At 36.4% G+C, this 27,984-nt stretch overlaps 1 protein-coding gene across 28 annotated transcripts in view; it reads right to left on the reverse strand.

Annotated features, from left to right (window-relative positions):
• The window catches only part of DLG2 (discs large MAGUK scaffold protein 2), a 2,072,859-nt gene that overhangs the window by 716,026 nt on the left and 1,328,849 nt on the right, over positions 1-27,984 (reverse strand). The window contains exon 1 of one of the 28 annotated variants that reach the window (XM_019450199.2): positions 18,675-18,898. The exons of 25 other annotated variants lie outside the window; for them this stretch is intronic. In XM_019450199.2, coding sequence (XP_019305744.1) covers positions 18,675-18,779 — 105 coding nt within the window. In that variant the 5' untranslated portion in view covers positions 18,780-18,898. Of the gene's footprint in view, positions 1-18,674; positions 18,899-27,984 lie in introns of those variants that run through there. 2 more of the 28 variants (XM_019450204.2, XM_053900139.1) reach the window with 2 other exon arrangements.

Below are 27,984 nucleotides of genomic sequence, written 5' to 3' on the forward strand. Positions count from 1 at the left end.
CTGGTTTGTGAATTGTTTACACCCCAGAGATTTCAAAGCCATGATAGTGGCTACAATCACACTAAAGAAAACTAAAGATTAGACCATGTGACTTACTATTTATTAAATATATATTACTTGCCCAGGTATAAGAAAATGCACATATATCCTCATTTAATCTCCACAAAACCATAGTGATAAAGCATTATTATCACTATCCACATATTATAGATGAGAAAATGGAGGCTCAGGGAAAATAAGAGCTGAGATTTAATACTGGCCTTTCTGACCTCAAAATCCATTTTTTTTCCACACTAAGTTGCTCCATGATCTGAGTATCTAGGTGGCTCAGTTGCAAGAGTCCTGCAGTGATTGCAGATCTTGAGGTAGATCAGCATAGAAGATTCTGGCAAACCAAAGACCACCCTGGAGGCAAGAGCTGCCTTAAGTCTTACATATCAGATATTGAAAGCAATCTGATGATGCCTGAATGGTTACTGTTGTTGTCTTCCTCTTCTGTTTTTTAGTTTTTACTTCCTCTCTTCTATGCTTTCTAATTGGTTCCCAGGACTCTTCTAAAACATTTGTGCCTTGCCCCCTTGACCAGACTGAAAGCTTTCCAAGTATTACACCCAAGACTTATATTTAGTACAATTTGATCAATAAATATGTATTGGTTTGATTCAACCCATCTTACTTTTGTTTTTCCTCTTACAGATTATATTAACATGATCTAGGAATAAATTTTGTATGCAAGCCCATTTCCTTTATGATGTCATTTATCCCTTTCATATGTTTATGCTGCTATTTTCCTTTTCATATACATAAATTCAGGTTTTCTAATCAGACTCTGTTTAAAAAATGACAAGGATTGAATATTTTCCTAGAATTCTTCACAGCACTTGGTTACACCAAAGGAGCTCAGCAACAACTTAGGAATTACTGGCTAAATGTTGATATAAAGCATAGGTGAGGGTATAAAGGAAAATAATAGCTCTTTGTAAGCTCGTAAACTCAGGAGAGCATTTCTAGGATAACTCCAAAATCCCATGTTACCCACAAAACTGTGACTACTTTTCCAGATTATCCACTGTCACTATCTTTCCTTAATCAGTCCCTATTGCTTAACTATCCAGCTTTTATGAAATATTGATTATTTCATAACTGTAAGCTGTAAAGGTTGTGAAGTATAATCTATGTTATGTGGAAAGCTCCTTATTGAGTAAAAAAGATTCAGAAGCCCCCATTAATGCCTGCATCTTTTAATGTCATTAAAAATGCATGAATGAACAAAATGTATAGATTGTTTGAATATACACATACAGCACATACATCTGACATTGACAAATCCCAGGCATGAATGCCAAGATGTCATGGTTGGCTGTTCTGTATCCCACTGCTGCTATATCTGGCTCTCTGAAGATCAGATCTCCCATTGCTTTGTTCCAGGACCCTCATGACCCTCCCCAGACTGTTTTCACAGAGCTTCTTGAAGGTACTCAATGATACACATCATCAGAGAATAAAAATCCCAAGTGGTGACAGAGTATAGTTGAATTCTAAGTATGGCCCATGAGTGTGCTTCTGTCACCAGTTGTGAATTTCAGATCTCCCCATGGCTCATCCTGGCTTCTGTTTCTTTTCTCGCTTTTGAAATCATGTGAGTCCATGCCTAGTTTGATCAGGTCTGGTTTTAGATTCTTAAAACCAGTTCCCTAGTTGCTTTGATGGTTCCCACTAAGCTTTATCTCCACAATTCTTACTGCCCTGCTGTACACATAGTCTCTTTAATTGGGTATTGGGTATTCTCTTTAATTGAACTCCTAAATCAAACTGGTGACTTAGCAGATTCCAGTGTCCAACTTCAATATGCTGATTTCCATTAAATGGAAAGAAATTTTTAACAAATATGAAAAAATCATTTTTTAATTTATTTTTATTATTTATTTATTTATTTTTACTTTTAGCAAGAGAGATAAATAAGCAGGGAGAGAGAATGAGAGAGAGAGAGAGAGAGACAGAGACAGAGACAGAGACAGAGAATCTTAAGCAGGTTCCATGCTCAGCACAGAGCTGGGTGTGGGGCTCGATCCCACAACCCTGGGATCATGACCTGAACAGAAATCAAGAGTCCGATGCTCAGCTGACTGAGCCACCAGGTGCCCCTGAAAAAAAATCTTTTAATGAGAAGTTTCAAGGCTTGTCTTTATATAAATATAGCCAAGGATTTTTGAAACTATAAAGGCTTAAGAAACCAATCTCTCTTAGGTGACCCAAACTATGAGATATACATGGTTTGCATTTTATATTACATTCTTTATATGTGGAGAAAGCTAGTTTACAGCAAGAAGGAAGTATAAAGTTAATTGTAGAAAAGCGAAAAGCAAACAGAGAATACTGAAAAATTGAAGTTGTTAGATCAAGTTATTCATGAATTCCTGCCACTTTCCTCTTTGAGCTCCATAGGATACCCAAATACCTTTACATTACATCAATAACTTTGTTCATCCCAGTAAAAGATAAACCACTGCTCTTTGCCACAAAGAAAACAGTGACATAGATTTACTAAAGATCTGCAATTGCCCCTGAGCATCATCACTACCTGAAATCTTATGGGACCATGACCAAGCCACAGCCAGATCTTCGGTGTATTAACACTGGGGTGGGTAAGAAGAAAGTCAAGCATTTATATAGCATTTATTTATATAATTAACTTATTTAATCTTCACATAACCCAATGAGTCAAGTACCATTATTCTCTATTCACAAGTGAGGAAGTAGAGTTTCAGTAATTTTCCCAAAGTCAGACATATGGTAAATATACCATCTTCAAACCTAGACAGTCTAGCTCAGAATCCATACTCTTGACAATTATACTCTACTGTCTCTCAGAACAGAATTGTAATTTACAAGAACTCTTTGGATTCTAACTACCGTTGCTTACTAACAGGTCAGAGGCCAGCTCAAAGCAAATTAGGATATATACACCTTGATCCTGGCTGGTGGCAGAGGCTTCCCCTCCTCACTCTGGCCCAGTTACAGGGGTCCAGATATATCATGTGAACAGGCCTGCAGGAGGCATGGCTTAGGAGAAGGTAGTAAGTGTCAGTCTAATGGCAGAATTCTAGCAAGCTGCTTGCCTTGTTTATCACTGCAAAGATTAAATGCTTTTGGGGGCTGCTCTCCCAGCCAATCTAGTGAAAACCAAAGGTGATTTGAATGTTAACGTTAGTTTGGGAAGATATAGTCAGGCATAGCCAGGCTGACTAAGTCTGGATGTTTTAAGTAAGCTCCAAGGAAAATTTCTGGTAAATGACTGATTAAAGACATATTGATGGCTGTGTGAGAGAGAAACAAAATAAAAGAAACACACCCACTTTAGAATTACAAAACTTTACAGCTGGGACCTTAAGGATCATTTAATTCTATCCTTTCACTCTATAAATATGGAAATGGACACATGGCCTAGTGGCATGTCCCAGATCTCACAATTATTTAGTATGGAAACTAAAGACAGGGTAACAACAGCAATAACAAGAATAAACTGTTAAGCATTTATTAAATGCCTATTATGTTCCAGGGGCTGTGGTAAATACTTAAGATGCATCTATGTATTTACTTCTCAAAATGTTTTAAGGAAAACATCACTGTTCCCATTTATTTTTTAATTATTTTTTAAATGTTCATTTATTTTTGAAGCATCTTTTTTAATGTTTATTCATTTTTCAGAGATAGAGAGAGAGAGAGAGAGAGAGAAAGAAAGAAAAGAAAGAAAGAAAGAAAGAAAGAAAGAAAGAAAGAAAGAAAGAAAGAAAGAGAGAGAGACGGTGTGAGTGGGGGAAGAACAGAGAGAGGGAGACACAGAATCCCAAGCAGGCTACAGGCTCTGAGCTGTCATCAGAGAGCCCAATGCCGGGTTCAAATTCATGAGCTGTGAGATCATGACCTGAGCCAAAGTTAGACACCTAATTGACTCAGCACCCCCAGGTACCCCATTAAATGTTCATTTATTTTTGAGAGAGAGAAAGAGAGGTGGGGGTAGAGAGAGAGGGAGATAACACTCAGCATAGAGCTTGATGCAGGGCTCAGACCTGATCATGACCTGAGCCAAAGTCAGACACTGCTCAACCAGCTGAGCCACCCAGGATCCCCTCATTGTTCCCATTTAAAGGAAAGAAGGAGGGAAGGAAGGAAAAAAAGGGGGGGGGGGGAGGAAGGAAGGAAGGAAGGAAGGAAGGAAGGAAGGAAGGAAGGAAGAAAGGCAGGCAAGCAGGCAGGCTCAAAGTGGCTAAGTCACCTGTCTAAGGCCTCAAACCTAAAAGGACTACAACCAGGTTTCAGACCCATGTCTTTATAGCCCCAGAACTCATGCTGATAACCACTAACATTTCCTGATCCCCTCTACTGAATTTTTCCAGGCTACATATTGAGAATTCAGTTATTTTCTGCCTTGTATGTTGCTAGTCACTCCTTCACTGTCTGAAGAGAAATTTCTCACTGTACTGACTCAGATTCAATTCCCCAATTCTCAGAGGGTTTCTAAGTCCCTTAATCTCTTTTAAACCCCCACTTAAAAAAAATGGGACAACGCTATTTTCCAGTTAACCTATTTCCCAAGAAGTTAGCTGAAGAAATAATGCATGTTAAGTGAAAAGAGAGGAACTCTATAGATGTAAGTTTATATTATTTATTAGTGTGGTTATTTTTTGCTTTCCTGAATTTTCTTCTCCTTTTCTATTTCCTTTCCACAAGACAAGCCAGGGGCATGCAGTTTAATCCAGTATAGCTCTGAGTCATCGCCAATAGTAGTACCAATAGTATCAGGTCTGTACTCTGGCTTGCCCTTACCCTCCAGTGACATACATACATATATATGTGTGTGTATGTGTGTTGCAACACACACACACACACACACACACACAAGTGAGGACACTGAGGCAATATCACGAGGGTGGGTAACTGAACAGTATGAGGGCCTGAGGCGTAGCTAGGCAAGGCTTAACTTGGAGGTTAATGACTATGGCAGGGTATCTCCGGGAGCAACCTTGGAGGAAGTAAAAAACCTTGGCCCCTCTGCCTAACACTTTACAAAATGCAGAGATGGCTACCTACCTAGCTTACCATCAGCCTAGCTCAGAATATTGGAAAAAAAAATGGCGGACTCATGTTTGGCCTGAATTCAGTTTAACTCTGCTTTTCTGAACTCTCTTAATAATAAAAATAATATTATCCTTACTTTACCGAAAACTGAGGCACAGAGATGTTAACTAACTTGCCCAAGGTCATTCAGCTGGTGATAGCAAGGCCAAGAATCAAATCTGAAAGTCCAGCTCCTATGTGGGTAATTCTTAACAACTTCAAAACATGTGCTTCTGTTCCCTGTTAAAATTTGATAAGTCTCCAGAAGTCTGTTCTAGTTAACACAACTTCCCTCACTGATCCTTGAAAATTCACCATTAGTCTTTCATCCCTTTGGATTGAAGTGTTAACATGCCTGCTCCATCCTCCTTTAAAATACAAGGTAGTGTAATACTCTGCAGAAAACAGATGATATCCTAACGACCTCAGTTAAGCTGAGTTATGTGTTTCCAACTCTAGTACAGAAAAGCTGGGGTAGCCTGCAGAATGACACAGAGTGGAGATCTCAGAACCAAAGAGACTTTTCTTTATGTTTTCTTTAGAATTAAGTACACTTGGGATAAGAGATAAAACTTGCTTGAACTACTAATTATGAGGACTCTAAATTCCCATGCAGCAACCCAGCCACATATCTCTCATATCTCTTTGCACTTAGTATAAAAGGCAAAAATAAATGACTCACCAAAACTTCATATCATCACTGAAACTCAAATGGATAATTATATTATACTGGCCACTAATACCATGCTTTATCATTTATAGAGTATATTTATATACATTAGATCATTTAATTTCCACAGAAAGAAGGAAGGGAACTAACACTGACTGAGCAAATAACCATTGTGTGGCAGGCGAACATGATAAGCTTTTTATCTGTGTTTTCTTGTGTACTCCTCACAGAACCCAGAGGGACTGGTGGAATTTTCCTTTGTTTATAGTTAAGTAAACTGAGGTGTAGGGTGATTCACTGAAATTCCCAACATCAGACAGCTAGAGGGGAGCAAAGCTGGAATTCAAACCCAGGTCCTTTGACTCCAAATCTTTTGCTTTTGTACATTAGTCCATGATGCCACAAATCCCACGGGCTCACAGTGAGCATTTACAAAACTAACTGCTTTATTTATATAAATGCTCTCTGGAGATTGCATGAAAAATGGAGTCATTAGCTCAGATCTCAAATGTGGTTTAGTCAATGTGCCCCATGCCATATAACCATACATACTTAATTCACTGATTCACTCCATGTGGTGCTATTCCTGGAAAGATCCATGTGGATACCATCTGCTCCTTTTTGCTAAGCTACCAAAGAGCTATAGTCTTAGCAGCACAGTTATATTTTCAACACATAGATACCAGAATTCTAAGCAAGCTGTTAATCTGGTTCATCAGGCTAAGGTGGGGCTAATTTCTTCTGTAGCACATGGATCAAGGTCTTGCATACAGTAGGTGATCAATAAATGGATACTATTTACTCCCTTCCCTTTCCTTTCTTTCCATCAAGCCAAGATTCTCACTACTTCAAGCACACACCTTGCTTAGGTCTACCATAAGATACTGTTTACATTTCTTCCTTCTCTTATGTCATGAATCAATCATGGTCCCCTCTCTTATTTATCTAACCAAATTATATCTATCCTTCAAGGACAGTCTAAAGCCCCCTAGACTTTCTATGAAAGTTTCCTCAATCTTGACTGCAGGTTTCAATCTATCTCCATTCTGCCCCCCCCCCCCCATTTTAAAGCATTCATTAGTTGTTACTTCAGTTTACACTGAATTATAAATGTTAAAGGAATTATGTGAAAACACTAAACCCTGACATTCTTTTTTTTTAATGTTTTATTTATTTTTAAGAGAGAGAGAGAGAGAATGTGAGAGGGGTAGAGTCAGTGATAGAGGAGGACAGAAAATCCAAAGTGGGCTCTGCGCTGACAGCAGCAAGTTGGATTTGGGGCTCAAACTCATAAACCATGAGAGCATGACTTGAGCCAGAGCTGAATGCTCACCAAACTGAGCCACCCAGGCACCCCTAAACCCTGATGTTCTTAATGAATATTAAGATGCTGTATTTTCATCTCCTTGTTGAAACTGCAATTGTTTTGAGGAAAGGACTCTTATTTCATTTCTTTACCAGCCTCTTCCACCTACATTCCCATCAATGTTTTACATACAATATACTCAAAGATGTTTGTTAATGGGCATTTAGACCTTTGAAACTAGAGTTGCAGTAACAAGAGACAGGACTCATGAGAAACCCTGAGGTAACAGATTATGTAATATGGGTGGAAAGGGGTAACTGCACAATGCCCACTGGTGACTACTCTTGTACCACACTGATGGTGTGGATATGAGCATCTGGAACTTGTCATGCTATAGACTATGTTTTTCGGAAGCACAATATGTAAATTAAGGAAAGTAATAAACAGAAAGACTCTTCTATACCTAACATATGCTGGTCATTTATATTCATTCTTTTCTAATGCTCATAACACACCTATGAGTTACATACTATAATTATGCTCATTATACAGATAAAGAAAGTGAGGCATGAGCCTGTAATGCAATGCATTCAAGGTCACTAGACTAATAGCTAGTGGAGCCAAGACTCATTCTTCTTTTTCTTTTAATTTTAAGTCTTAATTTTAATTCCAGTTAGTTAACATACAGTCATACAGTGTTATATAGTAATTCAACAATTCCACACATACAATTCTCTGTGCGCACTTGTGAATCCCCATCACCTATTTCACCTTACCTCCACTCCCCTCCCCTCTGGTGACCATCAATTTGTTCACTATAATTAGTAGCATCTGTTGGGGTACCTGGGGGCTTAGTCAGTTAAGCATCTGACTCTTGATTTTGGCTTCAGGTCCTGATCTCACAGTCTTCAAGATCAAGCCCCTTGTCAGGCTCTGTGTTGATAACTCAGAGTCCACTTGAGATTCTCTCTCTCCCTCTGTCTCTGCCCCTCCCCAACTTGCACACATACACACTCTCTCTCTTTCTCAAAATAAAAATAATAAACTTTAAAAAAGAACCCATTTCTTGCTTTGTCCCTATCTCTCTTTTTTCCCCTTTGCTTGCTTGTTTTGTTCCTTAAATTCCACATACAAGTGAAATCATACGATATTTGTCTTTGACTTATTTTGCTTAGCATTATACTTTTAGTTCCATCCATGCTATTGCAAATGGCAAGATTCCATTCTTTTTTTATGGCTTAATAATATAGCTGGTATATATATGCCATATCTTCTTTTTCTATTCATCAATTGATGGATACTTAGGCTGCCTCCATATATTGACTATTGTAAATAATGCCACTATTAACATAGGGGTGCATGTATCCCTTTGAATTAGTGTTCCAGTATTCTTTGTGTTAAGGTCCAGTAGGGCAATTGTTGGATCATAAGGTAGTTCTATTTTTAACTTTTTGAGGAACCTCCATACTATCTTCCACAGTGGCTGCACCAGTTCACATTCTCACCAACAGTGTATGAGTATTCCTTTTTCTCCACATTCCCATCAACACCTCTTGTTTCTTGTGTTTTTGATTCTAGCCATTCTGACAAGTGTGAGGTGATACTTCATTGTAGTTTTAATTTGTATTTCTCTGATGATAAGTGATGATAAACATCTTTTCATGTGTCTGTTAGCTATCTGGATATTTTCTTTGGAGAAATGACTGTTCATGTCTTCTGACCATTTTTAATTGGATTATTTGTTTGGAGGGGTGTTGAGTTGTATCAGTTCCTCATATATTTTGGATAGTAATCCTTTATCGGATACGTCATTTGCAAATATCTTCTCTTACCCTGTAGGTTGCCTTTTAGTTTTGTTGATTGTTTCCTTTCCTGTGCAGAAGCTTTTTATTTTGCTGTAGTCCCATTAGTTCATTTTTGCCTTTGTCTCCCTTGCCTCCAGAGACATACTACAAAGAAGTTGCTATGGCTGATGTCAAAGATGTTACTGCCTGTGCTCTCTTCTAGGATTTTTATGATTTAAGGTCTTACATTTATGTCTTTAATTCATTTTAAATTGATTTTTGTGTATGGTGTAAGAGAGTGGTCCATTTTTTCCAAAAGGTCACTCTTTTTGACTCCAAATCCATGTGTTTGTTGTAATGCCACTCTGTGTTGAGTAAGGAAGGTGGTACTGGAAGTGTTTCATGCTCTAACTTATATCCAACTGTACATTTCAGAAGTTGGAAAGGTAGAAGGAAGCATAGGATTTGATGAAAAGCTAAACACTCAAAGATCATGAAAAAAACAAAAAGGCATTCCAAGAATTTGCTAAATTTTTCAGATGAATATGAAGATCTAGTTCAAAAGATTCACCCAAGGAGTTCCTGGGTGGCTCAGACAGTTAAGCATACAGCTCTTGATTTCGGTTCAGGTCATGATCTCACAGTTTGTGGGTTCGTGACCTGTGTCAGGCTCTGTGTTGACAGCATGGAGATTTTTCTCTCTGCACTCTCTCTCCCTCTCTCAAAATAAATAAACTTAAAAAAAATATTCACCCAAACTAAACATTCACTTGAAGTCTCATGTTTCATCTTAGAAAAGTTCATGTAGTTTTAATATTTTACTTCATAACTCTCTATTTTTTAAATATAAGAATGTGAAGCAAAGAAGTATCACCAAAGTCTTTCTTCTATCCTTGCCTTTCTCTATTTTCTAAACACCAAGTTAGATTTTTGTTTGTTTTAGAGGAAATGTTAGAGAGAGAGAAAGAGGAGATATGAGTTTGGTTTACTGTTTTACCATTAGTAATCTATAATGTGCTCATGTCCATGTTAGATTGGAAGATATTTCAATACTTGCCTCTGAAACAGGGCACTTGGGTTGTGTTGCAGAAAGAACACAGTAGACACATCTTTGTTCAATTTCTCTTATTTTCAAATCTGATAACATCTATAAGTCTATCAATTTCCCCTTTACTTATTTTGTCTTCAAAATTAATATTATATTTGGAATAATTTTCATTGGGGAAAAACACAGAGAAAGAATAGATTTTTAAAAAAGAAGTGAATGGGGACTAGAAAAATAGAAGCTGGCTAACTAATGCTAGCGTTTTCTGATGCCAAAGAATATATTCTGCAGATGCGTTTGTATATTGTCATCGACCAGGCAATGAACTCTTTGTTCCACAGCAAAAGCCTACAAATCTCTAGGTCTAAAATGCCAACCAGTTCCTAGCCCCACAGCTGTCCTAGCTTCCCAGAGTGGCAATGGCTATGTCACTCTTGGTTTCTCAGTTTTCCTATGGCTCCCTCACCCCCAGTTATTCTGTAAAGCAAGGGTTCTGCTTGCCAGTTTACCTCCTTCTGGGATCTGGATAATGCTACAGTTGTTTCAGAGTGAACATGGAGGAATGTTGTCTGGTAATGTGGGCTAGAGGAGAGAGAGGGAAACAGAGAGAAAAATAAAAGTAAGAGAAATAAGGCATAGAGCAGGTTGTTTTATGGTGTATGAGGACTCTGTCACCAAGTGGAGAATAAAATGGTGGTTCCCAGGCTGACTCTCCTCTTTACTCCCAGACCACTTTATCCATGAAACTGTAAACTAAGACACTCTAGAACTTCATTTGTTTTATAAAAGGTTTCCTTAACCAACTGAAAAGGTAATGGTAACTTCCTTATGAATATAATGTTTACAACCTTGCAATTTATGACCCCCTCCTTGCCCACTCTAACTCAACAAAAACATTTGCATTGTATGTTTTTAAGTTATAGGATGAGCATCTGCTAGTCTTGTACTTGGAGTCAGCAGATGAGGTGCCTAGGGCTGTTGTGTCACTGTAGAACTTGGTCAGGTCACTTAACTCTTTAAATTATGTCTAAGGTTATATCCAGCTATAAATAAGGATTGGATAATTCCTGATTTTAATATTAACCTAACTTTGAATATCAAAAGAAGAGTAATAAAAGCAGTTTAGGGTTTGGGTCATCTGACTGAGATTTAAGAACTTTCCTCTCACCTATATTATGATTTTAGCCAATTCATTTAACCTCTCTCAAATGTTCTAATCATATATAAATGGAGATTATAACTTATTATTTATCTACCTAATGTGTTTCTTTGAGAAGAAAATGGGATCATATATAAAAACCCTATGCAATTTGTAAAAGGATTTATTAAGAACATATTAAAACTCAGCAACATTAATAATGGCAACCCTGCTTTGATTAGACATTGTGCTAAGGGTTTAACTCACATTATCTCATTTGAACCACAAAAAAGCTTTAAAAGATCTGTATAATATCTAATTTTACAGAGGATGAATCTGAGGTCAAAAGTTAAGCCAGGACTACAAACCTAGGTTTTTCAAAGTAGCTAAGAGTCTGAATTTCAACAAAAGTGCACTAGATTGAACTTCTAGTCCTGCTAGGTTAGGTCTTACTGCTTAGTCACTTCTGATTCCAGCCATTTCAACTCTTTCACTTTTAACTTCCTTATAAATAATATGGAGATGTTAACATCTGTCTTGCCTACCTTGCTAAGGTATAAAGACCAAGAATATAATTTGCAATGCTTTGAAAATTACAACAAGGTAGAGCAATACAAGGAAGATAGTAGTAGCAGAGTAACAGGAGTTTCAGCAGCAGCAAGAGTAAAAGCAGTATATTTTCAAGATAAAAATTAGTAACTCCTTTGTTGTTAAGCATCTCCCTGCTAAGTAAAAATATCTAAATGAAGTTTAAAGAGGTACAACATATTTAGTATTAGCTCATTAAAGTTTTCAAGAATTCGATATGTGTGTGTTTTAATTTTGTTTTGCTACTTGGAGGAGGACTGCTATTATTAGCTCTGAACAAATGCCTAGTTTTCTATTCTGTAACAAAAATGTTTTGGGTCCTATTTTTGCAATTTCTGGAGTGGGTGAGGAAAGTGGGAGTGGCAGAGGATGGGCTTTACATTGTTGTACAGTAACATATATCTGCACTGATACTCATTGTGATAAATCCACATAAAAATTTTACAATCAGCAACAATGGGATAATGAGAAAGCATCCTGTACCTGGCATTACTTTTTCATGAACTCAAAATGCCTATGCACAGGAATCACAAGGCCAGCAGTCAAAGAAAATGAAAACAGCATAAAAGAGGAGGATAAAAAGATAGCAAGTTCTTGCCTTTTGTTCAAAAACAAAAGTGGCTATTCTATTCCATTTTACCAGAAATCTGCAAATGTTCATGCAGTCCCAGGTTGTTGCAATTATCCAGGTCGCTTCTGATGTAGTTATTTTCCCTCCCTTAGGTTGAATATCTCTATAGATTAAGTTTCATCTTTGTTCCTTTACTAATAGGAATTCCATTAATAGCCTTGTTCACATTCTTCAGGAGGAAATAGACTAAAAACTGGGGTATTACTAGACAGAAATGTGAAGTGAGGCTAAGAGGAATGAAATAGAGAAATGAATCCGACATGATTGAGGATGATGAGTCAAGCAATATTTAGAATCCAGAAAGGACAAAACACACTTGGAACACCATGAACTAGGACTGAAACTCATCATTGAGCAAATCCTATTTAGATCTGACCTAAGCTTATGATGGCTCAAAGTCAACATCCAGGGACCCGAGGCAAGGTCTGTAGAAGTGATACTGGAACCAAAAAGATAGGCTTTGAGGAGGTATTTCAGACAAGAAGGATTATTCTATCATTATTATCCCATTGCTGCTAGGTTCTCACATTTTAAGTATTAATAAGCGCTTACAGATTTATTTAACAAACATCATAGTTAAGGCACTGTACTTGGAGCTGCAGAAAGTAGGAAGAAGAAGTACATGGTTTTGCTCTATAAGGAGTTTGTGGTGTCATGTAAAAATAAGAGAAATCCCTCAAATTTCTGTAATACGAAGCAGAACAATATCACAAGAGAAATAGGAGCCAAGTACCATGGTGGGTGAGGAGATGGGATTAGGTTGAGAAGGCCTGGGTTCTCTCCTAGTCTTACCACCTATAGGATCTTAAACAAGATACCTGACCCCACTGATCTAAAATGGAGGTGATAATATTAGGATCATTTCATGTTGGTATTGTGATGATTAAATAAGAAAGAATAGATTAAATCAGTGTATGAGTACATTCTCTACTCTTATTTTTCTTCAGGGAGTGTATTATGAGGGTTGAAATAATAAGGGAGAAGGCATATAATCCGGTTATAAGATGTGAGAGAAGTCTTGTGGAAGGTCATGTAAGTTAAGTCTTGAATGATGGACCTTCACCTTTCAAGCCCAGTGTACTCAGATGATTTGCTCGCCTTCCCTCCAGTTCTTGTCCTGTCCTTTCTTGTACGGCTGGATCCTGTCCCTGGAACACTAACCACTAACTGGCCCCTGTCGTAGCTAAGGTTCTTTGGTTGCAGGGAATAGAAAGCCACGTACAGTAGCTTAAGCAAAATCTGAACTATTAGGTTGAAAGGGCAGGAAGCACAGCAGGTTAGCCATCTGATGAACAGGAACTAAGAACTGGGAATTCTGAGGGACCCAGGAAGCCACAGGCAAGTCTCTGCCAGCTTCTCTCTGTTCCTGTCAGGCTCATCTCTTTCAGCATCTTTCTTAGGGACCATATGGTTTCTCATCTCCTTTTCTCTTTCTATCTTTGTTTCATTCTATTATACCTGTGCATAAGCTTTCTCTGCTTCTCTAGGCACATGTTCTCACTTGCAGGCACAGACAGGTGTTAACCTGTAGTCTAGGCCACAGGTAGCAGGGGTAATGAAGCCAGGTGTCTGAAAGTTATCTCTTTTTCCACTGGAGATTCTCTTCAGACTCCAGTGCCTTAGTATGAGCCTGACTTAATCACTGATTCTTTTCTGATTGACTTGAAGGATTTCTGACTTTTAACAAATGACCCAACTCTTACCCTTTTTGTTTCTGACCTTGCTGTCACTGATGCTCAAAGAGGAAGATTAGGGCTTGGGAAAGTTGATAACTATCCCTCACTTCATACTGCTTTTTTATGCCTTGGGGCCTTTGTACCTACTGTTTCATCCTTTCTTATCTCCTTCTCTTGTTTTAAAACCATCTCAAGACCTCTCTCTTCTTTGCAATCATCCTTCATCTTTCCCCTCCATTCCAGGCAGATGGATCACTCCCACCTTCCTACATCTACTGTGGTCTGTACATCCCTAGATTGCTGCTTCTACTGCAACTGTTTTAGTCTCAGTGGTTTTCTCCTTATTCTAGTGAACCCATTACGAAAATTAGTTCTGGAGCCACATAACTAGTTTAAAGTTCTGGTCTTTCCATTCACTAGCTATGTGATTATGGGAAAGTCACTTAATAGCTGTAAACTTTGTAAAATGGAGAGGATAGTGCCCATATCAGAGAGCTGTTGACAGAATTTAGTGAAATAATATGTGGCGTGCTTAGAACAGTACCCAACATAAAAGAAGTACTCAATACATATGGTCACTTTTACACTACAAGTACCAATCTCAGGTACCATGTGTCAGACAGGACATACTAATTGTTTGCTAGGGAAATTAACATGTATATTAAGACTATGATATGCTTGGGAAATAATATTTTATTCCATTTGCCTTATATGTAGAGGCTTTGAAAAAATATCTGCAGTTGCTATACTGGTAATAGTTGTGTATCTGTGTGCACATATGTGCAATACTCAATTGCAAGTGTGAGAAATGCTATGAACCACACAGGATAGCATTAAAGTGTACAATACAGATATACACATAATTGTTTATTTCATGTTTGTCTCCTCCCCTAAGAATGTAAGTGCCTCAGGGCAGACTTAAGCTTGTCCTATTTATTGCTATATGCTCAGCCCTATTACATAATTTTCCGATAAGGTAGTTAATAAATATTGGTTGAATGAATGATCAGGTGAAAAAATGAACCATGTTTATGCAATTAGTAAGTGCTTTTATTGTTCCCTCCACTTCAATGTCCTCTTCCTCCATCATCACTGCATGTCTATATTCTACTTAACCTTCAAAATCTAGCTGATACCCTTCTGTGAAACTTGCCCCTTTCCTTAATTCTTAGGGTAATTCATGGGTACTTAGGACACTCAACACTTAGTATCCGGTGTTAGAATCATCTGTGTATCCATTTGAAAATATTTCTCATGAGCAAAATTCCATGTAGGTTTCATCAGGGTTCTCCTAATTGAATCATCTCAGCATCTCTCCCACTGCTTGGTAAGCTGCATGACATTCACATTAGACAAAATTCAAACCTGGTGACTAGTAGTAGAAAGAAAATCAACTTTGTACATTGCAGCAAGAAACAGTGGGGCACCTTTTGGGCAAGGGATAATGAAGTGTCTCTTCCAAAGTGACTGGGTGTCATAAAAGTTAAAGTGCACATTTAGGTCTTTATCCTGTGCCTAGGACCATGACGAAACATAGTAGGATCTCAATAAAATCTGAGTGAAGTGAATGAACTAATAGTGAATGGAAACACAGGTCAGTCTCTATGAAAAGAACTACTAATCATGGGACTGTTTTTACAAGCATAGCCATTCACTTGAATAACAAAACAGCAAAACCTTGATTTGCCTGAACCCCAAAGATACTGAATGTCTATAAAGATGCACTTATAGTTCCAATGATGGAACCAATTTATGGGACTCAAAAGAGAGCTTTTTATCCTTCAACCATCTAATAAATACTTAAAACTTACATTGGCTGGCACTTATGCTAAAGATACAGGGAATTCTGTGTTGCTGTTTTATACCCAGGGTTCTTGGGTCAAGTAAAGAATTCACCTGAGATTCCAGATTTGATCTCTACCTCACCATTACAAGGCATGATCTATTACGTGAGACCAAAAAGTTGAGCTTTGAAAAACTTCATAGGTTGGCTTCCCTGTTTGTGTAGTCCATTTGGGACAGTTACACTATCCAGGTATCAGCTGCTTTAGGTTTCTTTCACTAAGATAAACTTTAGGCTGAATGGGCAGATTCTCTGGGGTTGATTATATTATAACTTGAGGCTGTATGTCAGGTTTATTATTAGTTCATAGAAGTGCAGTGACTGAAAAACTCTTTGCTTTCCATAGCTTATTGTGTGTCTGAGAAATTGTACAGACATTCTAGGTAGCTCTGAACTCTAATGATATGCTAGAAATACACATTTATAGGACATAGGACACGTACAAACAACATTTACCTGCAAGTGAAACACCAGGTCAGGTTTCCTAAGATAGCTATATAGTATGTGCCTATATTTCCTATACATTATTCATTTCCAGTATTTTATTTTAAAAGAAAACCAGGTTTATTTTAAAGGAGGTAATTGATTAAATCAATATAGGTTGTCATTTCCTGAATAGGTTTAAAACATCATGGCCAATATAGGTATTTTTAGAATTTATTTGTATATTCCAAATAATGAAGGGCCAGAATGCCATATATCCATGTATGTGCATGTGTGTGTAAATATGTGTGTATCTTTGTATGTATGAAATACATTATTACTGTGCTTAAACAGTGCATAAAGTATGAAACAAATAAAGACCTTTTTCTGAGATCTAAATTACATGTTATGATAAAAAATTGAGGCTCAATTTAAACAGATTTACCTCAAGCTGATAGTAATATTTTAATAGCCATGTTTTCTAAAAGTAATCCTCACAAAATTATGATATAATGATATATTTAATGTAAGACTTGGAAAAAAATTGAGAATATTTGAGAGATTGGCAAATTCTTAATGTCTTCTAAAAGGACTTAGAGGACTCAAAATGAAGCTAACCTGAAAAAAAAAAAAAACCTGGAAATTTCTGTGTATGGTACAGTGGAGGGAATTGGGAACAGACACTAGAATGGAAGAAAGAGTGGCCCATGGACTATGGACTAAATCCAAGGCTATTTTTTTCCAATAAGGGTCTATCCCCTACATCAAAACACTGCCACTCCCAACATAACCCCATTTTGATGCTTTAGTCAAGTTTTAATGTTTTCTCCAGATAGTTTTAAATAGAGATAATTTTATGAGGTCAGCATAGACAAAGCTGTTGATGAAAACTGCCATGTACTAACTGGAAATGCTAGAATTGGAGATTGACTATTTGGTTTCATTTCTTAAGTGCTCAACAAGCACTCTTTGCTGTGCTACACACTTCTAGAACCTGGAGATAGATGCATCCTATATTCAGGCAGTTCAAGACAGGACAATAAGAAAACAAATAAATAAGTGTTAGTTTCTTCCTTAAACTTACTTTAATTTTCTCTTTCACTCCAATAAATGACAATATAAGAGACAGAGAAGAAAACACATGCAACAAAATATGTTAGGTGATAAATGGGAGGTGCATGCAAGGAGCAGAAAAGGGAGAAAATAACTGCCTGGCCAGAGAAAGCTCCAAAACGAGGTGATACTAGCTTCACAAAGAGTATCATATTCTCCCTGATAAAACAAAGGAAGAAACGCTTAATAAAGACAGGAGAAGCAAACTATACACATCAGGTCTCAGTTCAATGTAGAATCATTATAACTTATTCCGTTGTGGAGAGATTTTCACCATTAAATTCCTTGCAAAAATTATGTTTTATGTCTTTAACTATCAAGATCAATTTACAGAGGTCCAACTAGAAAATAGTACTCCGTGAGAAGAACTTTAAAGATATCACAGTCTTTGAAACATTTAGGTGATTCCCAAGTTACAGACAAAAATACAATATCACCTAACTTCAGTCAGTTGAAAATAACTTGAACTTCAAAGAAGATTTATTCCAACTATTGACAGAGGTATGTCTCTTGAGTTTCTACATCAGAAATAATGTTTTTCATAAGCTACTCCACATACATTTTTAGCAGAGACTAATTGTTAAGAGTTTCCTTTATTCTTAATTCTTTTATTCTTGATCCTTCAAAACAGATTCAATTAAAGAATCAAATGTTTTAAAACTCTTATTCCACCTCATCTCAGCCTATCTAATGTAGCCACCCTCATTCTTCCTGTTAAATAATTATAAGCACAAACATTATTTCTGTAATATATAACACAATGACACTGACTTATTAATTCATTTTATATATCTATATACTTCTACCAGCTACATTTACAAATTTCTAAAGAGTGCATCACTCTTTACTAAAGGAACAGTCACGCTTTCAAGAGAGATTTTATGGTGGATTTCATTTGAATAAATAACCAAAATGTAAGAACTAACTTTTGGAATCTTGATCTATGTATCAAACCCACTGCAAAAAGATATTCAAGCCATTCTAAGGAGTTCTGAGAGAATAAGCCAAGAAATACATACTGCAAGTTGTATCAAATATTAATATGAGAAATATCAATCTTGCTCCCTTTCTTTAGTACATGTTACAGTTAGACACTACTATTTTCAAGAGGATGAGTTTGCTTGGACCACTATTTACTCTTTCTCATTGATCAACGTCTGGCCATATTAAGAATTCAGACTTCATACAGAACAAGACAGAGATATATTTATCCCAAACAAAAGCTACAGAGAAGATATCACATCTTTAAATGCATATAATACATGCCATTTATCTACAGCTATAAAAGGAAGAAGAAGAAGAAAAAGAATTTATGAAAATAAAAGGAAATTTTCCTTACCGGAATGAATGCATGTTGCATAGCTTGCTCACATTGTTTTAAGGAAGCAATAGTATCCCACAAAAGCTGATAATTTTCAGCCCGGGAAGCACTTGGCCGTTGCATAGCGAAAGCTAGTAACACTCAAACTGAGCTCAAAGAACCCAGTTGAAGAAGGAAAAAACCCTGCAGATCTGTTACATAAACTTCTTAATTAGATCTGCTACACAAACTGCTATCTTAAGACTTAAAAAAAAAGTTAATCAGAACATTTCTTTTGGGGGATAACTGGGCATGACTTGAACAGAGACAGATGTTTTCATTGGGAAGGATTTTCGTTCCCACACTTGTGAAAAGCAATCCCATCAATGTTCCCCTGTCTTTACACGGGTCTGGCGAAACTGCACATACCATAAGTGTGTGGGGGGAAAGAAGTAGGAGGGAAGGAGATGTGAAAAAATTTCTACCAGAAGATTTGGGTGGCAGGCCATGAAGGTAAAATTTGAGTAGCTTGTGAAAAGTAGTAAAATTAATGGCAGTGGGTTACATACACCCATATATGTTTATATGCAGGTGTCTATACTTGTCTGCTGTGAGAGAAATGCAACCATATACATTCATTCTCATAGTGTTATTTAATATGCCCAACTCTCTTCTCACTTTAGTTAAGAACTAAACATGACATATTTTTTCATCTATGGAGCACCATTGCCTTTATTAACTACAGAGTTGTGTCCCTGAAACTATCCCTAAAGACCAGCCAGAAGGTTCTTAAGTATAAAATGTAGTCAATTATTTATCTTAAAATATAAAAGCAGTTAGAAGACCTTTCTGTTGCTTTATGTAGTAGAGAAAAGTCACATTTATTTGCTATTCTAAGTAGAATTTTCATAAATAATGCCAGGAGAATTGAGCCTTTAAACAGTCTTGGGACCAGAGAGTTGTCTTCCCAGAATTTGAACATGTTAATTCCAAAGAAATTGGTTGCACACTTTAACAGCAGTAAGGCTAGTATAAAGTACTAAATAAATATAGTATATATTCTAAGGCCTTCTTCACCTAATCAGGAGCCCACAAAGTAAAGTGAGGCTCCTCCACTAGCCCCTAGTCTTTGTGGGATTGGTGACTTGGGGGTAATGCATTTTAAAAGGAAAGACTGAGCACTCACAAGTTCCAAAGGAATCTGTACTCTCAGAGCTAGTCATGTAGCCAACAGGAGGACATTTATTCAAGTATTTCTAGAGGTAAGGGGTAAACTGAGGGCAATACATAGTATAATGAATAAATTGTGCTTTTAATTGACCCAAAAAATCTAAGGAGTACAAAACAAGGCACAAATTATGGGAAACAGTTTGATGACATAAATGAAGGATTTTTGCTGTATATTTTTAGAAGAGCTGCATGATTTGGGTTACCTAGTTTTTCTGCATTTATGTCATGGCAATGGCAGATTAGTTCATGATAATGACCTTGTACTATGAAAATCTCAAAGGCTGAAAGGTTTCCTCCTATCTCAATTATTTTTCAAATTTAATGAAGGAATTGGAAGTAGAATTGATCTTCCAAAATTTCTACCTGGGCTAATTTGTAGGAAGATTATTTTTCCTTAATATCTCATGAGTACACACCATAAGGCTATTGCCATTAGTTTGTTTTTCAATACGAATTCAACCAACCTTCTCTTTTTCTCATTCATGGTGTTCTGTTCAGCTCACACCCACAGTCCCTCCTCTGCCTTCATTCCTGCCCTTATACTCTCCCATCTGCCCCAGCCACATGCTTCTTCCTTATACATTGTGGACCAGCCAGCCCACAACTTTCAGAAAATATTCCTTCCCTAGTAAATGCTCAGTATTTCTTTGCAAACAACAGGAAAATATAAAGTTGTTTTCTATGTTATCCTCCAAAATTTCAGCCATCCTTTCTGAATCCTTTGAGCAAATATTCACCATTATTCCAGCCCCCAGCTGAATCTTCTGTCCTACCATGCATTTCTTCTACCTGTCTGCCAGCTCCCTTCCTTCTTTCATTTAAGCAGCATGTCCAAAAAGATCCTCCTTTCCTTACTCTTTAGAAACAGGGTAGATAATATGCAGTCTACATGTAGAAACTCTACATAAAAAAAATGACCTTGGAATCATTCATTCTTCAATAAGCATATTAAGCATTTCTCATGTGTTATACTTTTTTATTGTACTATACACAGATGCACAAGTCAGATGCTGAGGCTCTCTTTAAGGAGCTTAAAGACTAATTGAAGGGACAATATCCAGGCATGAAAAACAAAAGCCAATTTAGAAAAAAGGGTTATAAAAGAGGCAGCACAAACTTTTCACAAAACAATGAAAAAGAAAAAAAAAACATATCCATTGGGAAAATTAGGGCAGCCTCATGGAAGATTTAGTACTTTGCTAGAGCTTAAGTTAGGGTAAAATGTGGACATGCAAAGATAGAAAAGGGATATTCCTGAGGAAAGAAAAGTAAAACAAAGGCAGAGGGTGGGAAATTAGAGGCCATTACTGATTGGTTTGGAAGGAATATGACACTAAGAGAGTTTAATAGTAAAATTTACACTGGAACTAAAGCTACTCTTAAATGCAAACTCAATAGCTTCTTATTCCTAATGCTAACCAATCTTAGCTCTGACCAATTTTTAGAGCATCCATATGCATAAATTCAGTGAAACTCTTCTTAAACCTCATGAGGTGGTAAATTAATTCCATAGATTTATCCTCCACTTTTAAAAATATTTAGTTATTTTGAGAGAGAGAGAAAGCATGCAGGAGTAGGAGAAGGACAGAGAGAGAAACCCAAGCAGCCTTGGTGCTGCTAGTGCTGAGCCTGATAAGGGGCTGAGGGCTCCATGTCATGAACCATGAGATCATGACCTGAGCTGAAACCAAGAGTGGGGTGTTAAACTTGACTGAGCCACCCAGGTGCCCCTCCCCCACTTTTTAAATAGGTGCATTGGTATACTTTTAGAGGCTTTAGGTGGCTCAGTGATTTAGGTCATGTTACCTACTTACTTAATTATTTAGTTTTTATTAAACACAAACAACATGTTTTATACTCAAGCCCAATCGGTCTTTTTTTTTTTTTTTTTTTTTTTTAGGAGAGAGAGTGCGCGAGCATGGAGTGGGGGTGGGGGTGTAAGAGGGTGTAAGGTTGGAGTGGAGGGAGAGGGACAGAAAGAGAGACTCTTACACAGCTCCATGCCCAGCTCAGAGCCCCACATGGGGTTCAATCTCACGACCCTGAGATCACGACCTGAGCTGAAACAAAGAAATCAAGAATCTGACACTTAACTGGGTGAATCACCCAGGCACCTCTAATCTTGTAAATTCTATAATCTATTACCTTCAACATTCAAGCGTAGTACACCATGAATCTTACTTGATCAAATATTTGACTTAGTGCAACTTGGCTTAGTTTAATAAACATTTATTGAGTTCTACTATAATCTCAGCATGGTGCTGGAAACAATGCAAAGGTAAATATATTTCAATCCTCTGTTTCTTTTCAACTACTTTTCATTGTGCATTTGCCCCTGCCCACAAAGTTAGAGTGCACGTTTTCATCCTGTTAGCATAATGCCTGATATGTAATGGCTACCAAATTTTTGTTAAACATTCAGTCATTAGGCCATATGTACCTCATATTTAAATACATTGCCATGTTATAAATTAGATTACAGAGCTAAGAATGTCTAAAAATACTTTTTGTATGGTGGTATTGCCATGCCTAGGCAATTCTGCTTTTGAATGCTTTCTATTGGTGATTTGTTTAAATATAACTTTATGGCAATTGTACTTCTAGTAAGAATGGAGTGACAGGGCTTGGATTTATAGTCCAGTCTGAAGAAACCAAAAAACAGGACAAAATACATGAAACAATGAATTTCAAGTACAGACACCAGCCAACAAAGAACAGTGAATTCTGAGAGACAGGAAACAAGTAAGGTAAGTCCTATAACTACCCCATCTACAACCTTGAATAACCATGCCACAATGAAGGCATGGATGAAACCAAATGAAACCCAATGAACTTGCTGAGTTGATGAGACAGGGTTGTTTTTCTGAAGAGACCAAAGTGACAAGTAAAAACAGAGACATCTATAATTATAATTGGAGATTTTAATACCCTAAATAATTAATAGAATTCACAGAAAGAAATCTATAAAGTTATAGAAGACCTTTACAAAACCATCCATGAATTTGAACTAATGTACCTTTAGAGAACACTCCACCCAGCAATGGCAAAATGCACATATTATTTTCAAATGCTCACGAAACATTTACCAAGATAGAACATATTTTGAATCATAAGTCAAATTTTAATAAATTTAAAAGGAGTCATGTTAAAAAAAGTATATTCTCGAACCGTAGTGAAATTAAGTTAGAAATTAAGGTAAAACAATCTCTGGACAGTCCTAAAATGTTTGGAAATTAAATAAAACACTTATAAATAACCCACTGGCTAAAGAACAAATAAAAAAGAAATTAGAATGTATTTTGAACTGAATGAAAATAAACCATAACATATCAAAATTTGTTGGATATCCTTAAAGCCAAAGTTAAAAGAACATACATAGCACTAAACACCTATTTTAAAAAGAATAAGAAAAAAAAAGAGCTCAAATTAGTGATTCAGCTTGCACTCTTCACAACCAAAAAATATAGCAAGAACACAATAAAAGAAGCAAAAGAAAGGAAATAAAAAGGATCAGAAGAGAAAGTAAAGAAAATCAATAAAACTAAGAGCTAGTTCTTTGATAATATTAATAAAATTATAATCCTCTAGGAAGACTAATGAGGGAAAAATGAGGAAAGAAATAAATCATCAAAATCATGAATGAGAGAGGTAGTAGCATCACTATAGATCTTACAGCCTCCATGAAAGGTTCAATAAGAAAATCTCATAAGAAACTTTATGTCAACAAATTTGACACCTTAGATGAAGTGGATACTTTTCTTGAGAAATATAAAATACTAATTCTCACTCAAGAGAGTAAGTAACATAAATGGCTAATCCATATATTTATCAAAGATAGTGAGGGGTGCCTGGGTGGCTCAGTTGGTTAAGGGTCTGTCTTCGGCTCAGGTCATGATCTTGCAGTTCGTTGGTCAGAGCCCTGCATTGGGCTCTGTGCTGACAGCTCATAGCCTGGAGCCTGCCTCAGATTCCATGTCTACCTCTCTCTGCCCCTCCCTGGCTTGCACTCTGTCTCTCAAAAATGAATAAACATTAAAACATTTTAAAGGTATTGAATTTGTAATTAAAAACCTATCACCGAGAAACTCCATGCCCAGATGCCTTCACTAATGAATTCTACCAAGTATTTAAGGAAGAAATAATAATGCTATACAAATTCTATCAGAGAACTAAAGAGGAAACAATACTTTCCAACTTGTTTTTTGGGGGCCAGATTACCCTAGTACTAAGCCAGATGAGGATATTACCAGCAAAGCAAATACCCATATGCCCTTATATATGCAAAAATTCTAAACAAACTTTAAGTAAATCGATTCCAACAATATATAAAAAAGGTAGTGAATCATGACCAAGTAGGTTTAACTTTTGAAAACAATACAATATGATTCATGATATTATTTTTTTTAATAATACAAAAAACAAAAAGAAGCACATGATCATTTCAATAGGTACAAGAAACACCATTTTACAAAATTCAGTATCTATTCCTGGCTTAAAAAACAAAAACAAAAACAAAACTTTCAGGACAAGATCAGAATGTCTCTTCTTTTTTTAAATGTTTTTTCAATTAATTTATTTTGATAGAGAGCACACTAACAAGTGGGAGAGGGGCAGAGAGAGAGGAAGAGTGAAAATTCCAAGCAGACTCCGTGCTGTTAGCATAAGAGTCTCACAAGGGACTCCATCTCACAAACCATAAGATCATGACCTGAGTTGAAATCAAGAGTTAGATGCAACAAACTGAGCCACCCAGGCACCCCAAAACATGTTTTTTCTTATCACTTATATTCAGCATTGTCTGGTAGGTTCTAGACAGTGCAACAGGTCAATAAATAGACATTGGAAAGGGAGAAATAAAAGTGTCTTTCTTCCCATAAGGCATAATTGTCTACGTAGAAAATTTCATGGAATCTAAAACAAATTCTAGAATTTAAAAATGAGTTTAGCAAGGGTTGCAGAATACAAGATCAATATACAAAGATCAATTGTATTTCTCTGTATTAGCAGTAAATAAATGTTAACTGAAATAAAAATAATACCATTTATAATAAGATAAAAATATAAAATACTTAGGGATAAACTATATAAAACATGTGCAAGCCATGTACACTGAAAAAACACATACATTTCCTGAGAGAAATTAAAGACATATAAGTAGAGAGATATACCATGTTTCTGGGTAAGAATAGTCAATATTGTTAAGATATCATTTTTTGAAAATTGATTTATAGATTCAATGCAATGTAATCCCAATCAAAAACTCTGCAATGCTATTTTTTTGTTTGCTTATTTGTTTGTCCTGGAAAAACTGCTAAGCTGATCCTAAAATTATATAGAAATTCAAAGAATATAGAATAGCCAAAACAACTTTGAGATGGAAAAACAGAATTGGAGAAATAAATCTTACATGTTTTCTAGTACTATTATAAAGTTAAGGTAATCAAAGAAGTGTGGCACTGGCATAAAGATAAATAAACATACCAAGAGAACAGAATAGAGACTCCACACATCTATAGATAACTGATTTTCAATATAAATGCAAAGGGAATTCAATGGGGAAAAGGTAATCTTTTCAAGAAATGATGTTGGAACAATTGGATATCCAAATGCAAAACAGCAAATTTTGAATTATGTCTCTCTTTACAAATTTTTTTTAATGTTTTATTTATTTTTGAGACAGAGAGAGACAGAGCATGAATGGGGGAGGGTCAGAGAGAGAAGGAGACAGAATCTGAAGCAGGCTCCAGGCTCTGAGCTGTCAGCACAGAGCCCGATGCGGGGCTTGAACTCACGAACCGTGAGATCATGACCTGAGCCGAAGTCGGACACTTAACCGACTGAGCCACCCAGGCGCCCCACACAAATTAATTCAAATTAAATTATAGACCTAAATGTCTAGAGTTTAGACATTTTTCTAAATTAAACTAGAAAAAGAAAAAAAGTAGAAGAAAATCTTTGTGACTTTTGGTTAGATATATTGGTATGTATATTGTAACAGATAAGTGAAAAGGAATGAACTATTGGTACATACAACAACTGAATGAATTTCAAAATAACCAAGCTGAATCAAAGAAAACATTATAAGTACATATTGTTTATCCCATGTATACAAAATCCTAGAAAATGCAAACTAATCTATAGTGACAGAAAGGAAAATCTGGGAATAAGGGTAAGGAAGGTCAGGGGAGGAAGTTGGATGGAGAGATTACAAAGGTACATGATGAAACTTTTGAGGGTGATATAGATACATTCATTACCTTCAATGGATGGTATCATAGGTCAAAACTTATCAAATTATACATCTTAAATATCTTCAGTTCATTGGATATTAATTATACCTCATTGAAGCTATTTTTAAAAAGTTCTCTAAAATTCATAGAAAAACCATCAGAAAGTATCACTCTCCTGGGTTTTATCCCAAGTGATAAATTCTGTCACCCTTTAATGTTACAAACTTATAGTTTGTTCCATCTCCCATAGGAAGGGAGAAGATTAGAAAACAATGACTTTCTAGCAAGAAGGGAAACAAAATATACACGTAAGCTTAACAAGAGGAAAGGACCAAGATTTCATATCTGGGGGCCTTACTCTTAGTTATGATTCTTGCCCTAATTATCTCTAAGATCTTGGTTCAGTTATTTTGCTTTGACAAGCTAAAATTACTCATCTATAAAATGAAGATCTTAGATTCAACCATCTCTTGTTTCTTTCAGTTAGAATTCAGTGATTTGTGAATATATTTTAATCCTCAATAATTCCATTTTCCTCTCAAAGTAAGCACTTACAGACAAGACCTTAAGTTTAGCAAAGATATCCCAAGTAATTCTGAATTATGCATTATGTCATACGTGTTGACAATCTCTCTCCAGTAATACAGTAAATTCTCTTGAGGGTAGGATCCTCCATCGTAAAAACTCTGGTTTCCCTGTCATATTTGAAGTTCAGAGCTTACATAATTGTACCAGTGACATTATAACATATTAAAATTGTAAGGATAGAAATTTACCATTTTACTTTGTTAAAAACTACTTTACCCTGCAGCATCAAGGTGCTATTCTCAATATACAGATAGAGAAATAGGTCCACAGAGGCTAATGAAACTTGCTTTGCCACTTACTAGCTATGCTACCTTGGACAGGTCCTTAGTTTCTCTGCTTCAGTTTGTCATCTGCAAAGTGGAGATTATAACAGAACTCACCTCTTAGGTAGTATTTGTACAATTTCATCTGTCTATCTATATATCTATCATCTGTCTCTCTTTTTTATGTTTAATTTGTAGATAGAGCATGAGCAGGAGAGGGCGGGGGAGGGAGGCAGAGACTCACTGACAGAAGAGAACCTGATACGGAGCTGGAACTCATGAATCATGTGATCATGACCTGAGTAAAAGTGGGATGCTTAACCCACTGAGCCACCCAGGCACCCTAATATTTGTAAAACTCTAGAGAAGAGCCAGGCACACAGTACGCACTAGTAGCATTTATGAAATTAAACCATTTCATTTTAATTTGTTAATATATTTAATAAATAAGTACTAATAAGTAGGTAATAAGTAAAACCTATAATAAATTCATATCTTATGGTTCTATTTGACTAGTGATCAAGAAATATTTAGGTAGTTGCAGACTGACCTTCCCTGACCACTACCACACCCTACTCTAAAGTATGTATTCTCCTAATGTTCTTTCTCCCAGAACCTTGTTTGTTTCCTTCATAGTTCCTATCTTAACTTGAAATATATTTGTTTATTCACTTTTTACTTTTAGTCTCTTCCACTAAACTATAGTTTCAGAGAAGAGAAGCAAATGTACACTCAGCATCAGCACAATGCCTGGGACATGATGGGCTCTTTCAGTGTTTGCTTGATATTACTGCTATTAATGAGGCCTAGAATAGATAAAAGCTTAATAAAACTTCAATAAACTTATGTTAGTATGCTTATTATGGTGTGTGTGTGTGTGTGTGTGTGTGTGTGTGTGTGTGTGTGTGTGTATTTTTCAAGATACAGGATGAATTTGGCCACGGTTCGTATCAAAAATTCACATCTGACCCATTTTCTCCTATTTAAGAGAGAATGACATGTCTTTTCCGATGGGGGCAAAACTCATGTGAGTGTACC

The sequence above is a fragment of the Panthera pardus genome, unplaced genomic scaffold (assembly GCF_024362965.1).
Source record: "Panthera pardus isolate Hobbes unplaced genomic scaffold, ASM2436296v1 HiC_scaffold_12, whole genome shotgun sequence".
NCBI lineage: Eukaryota > Metazoa > Chordata > Mammalia > Carnivora > Felidae > Panthera > Panthera pardus.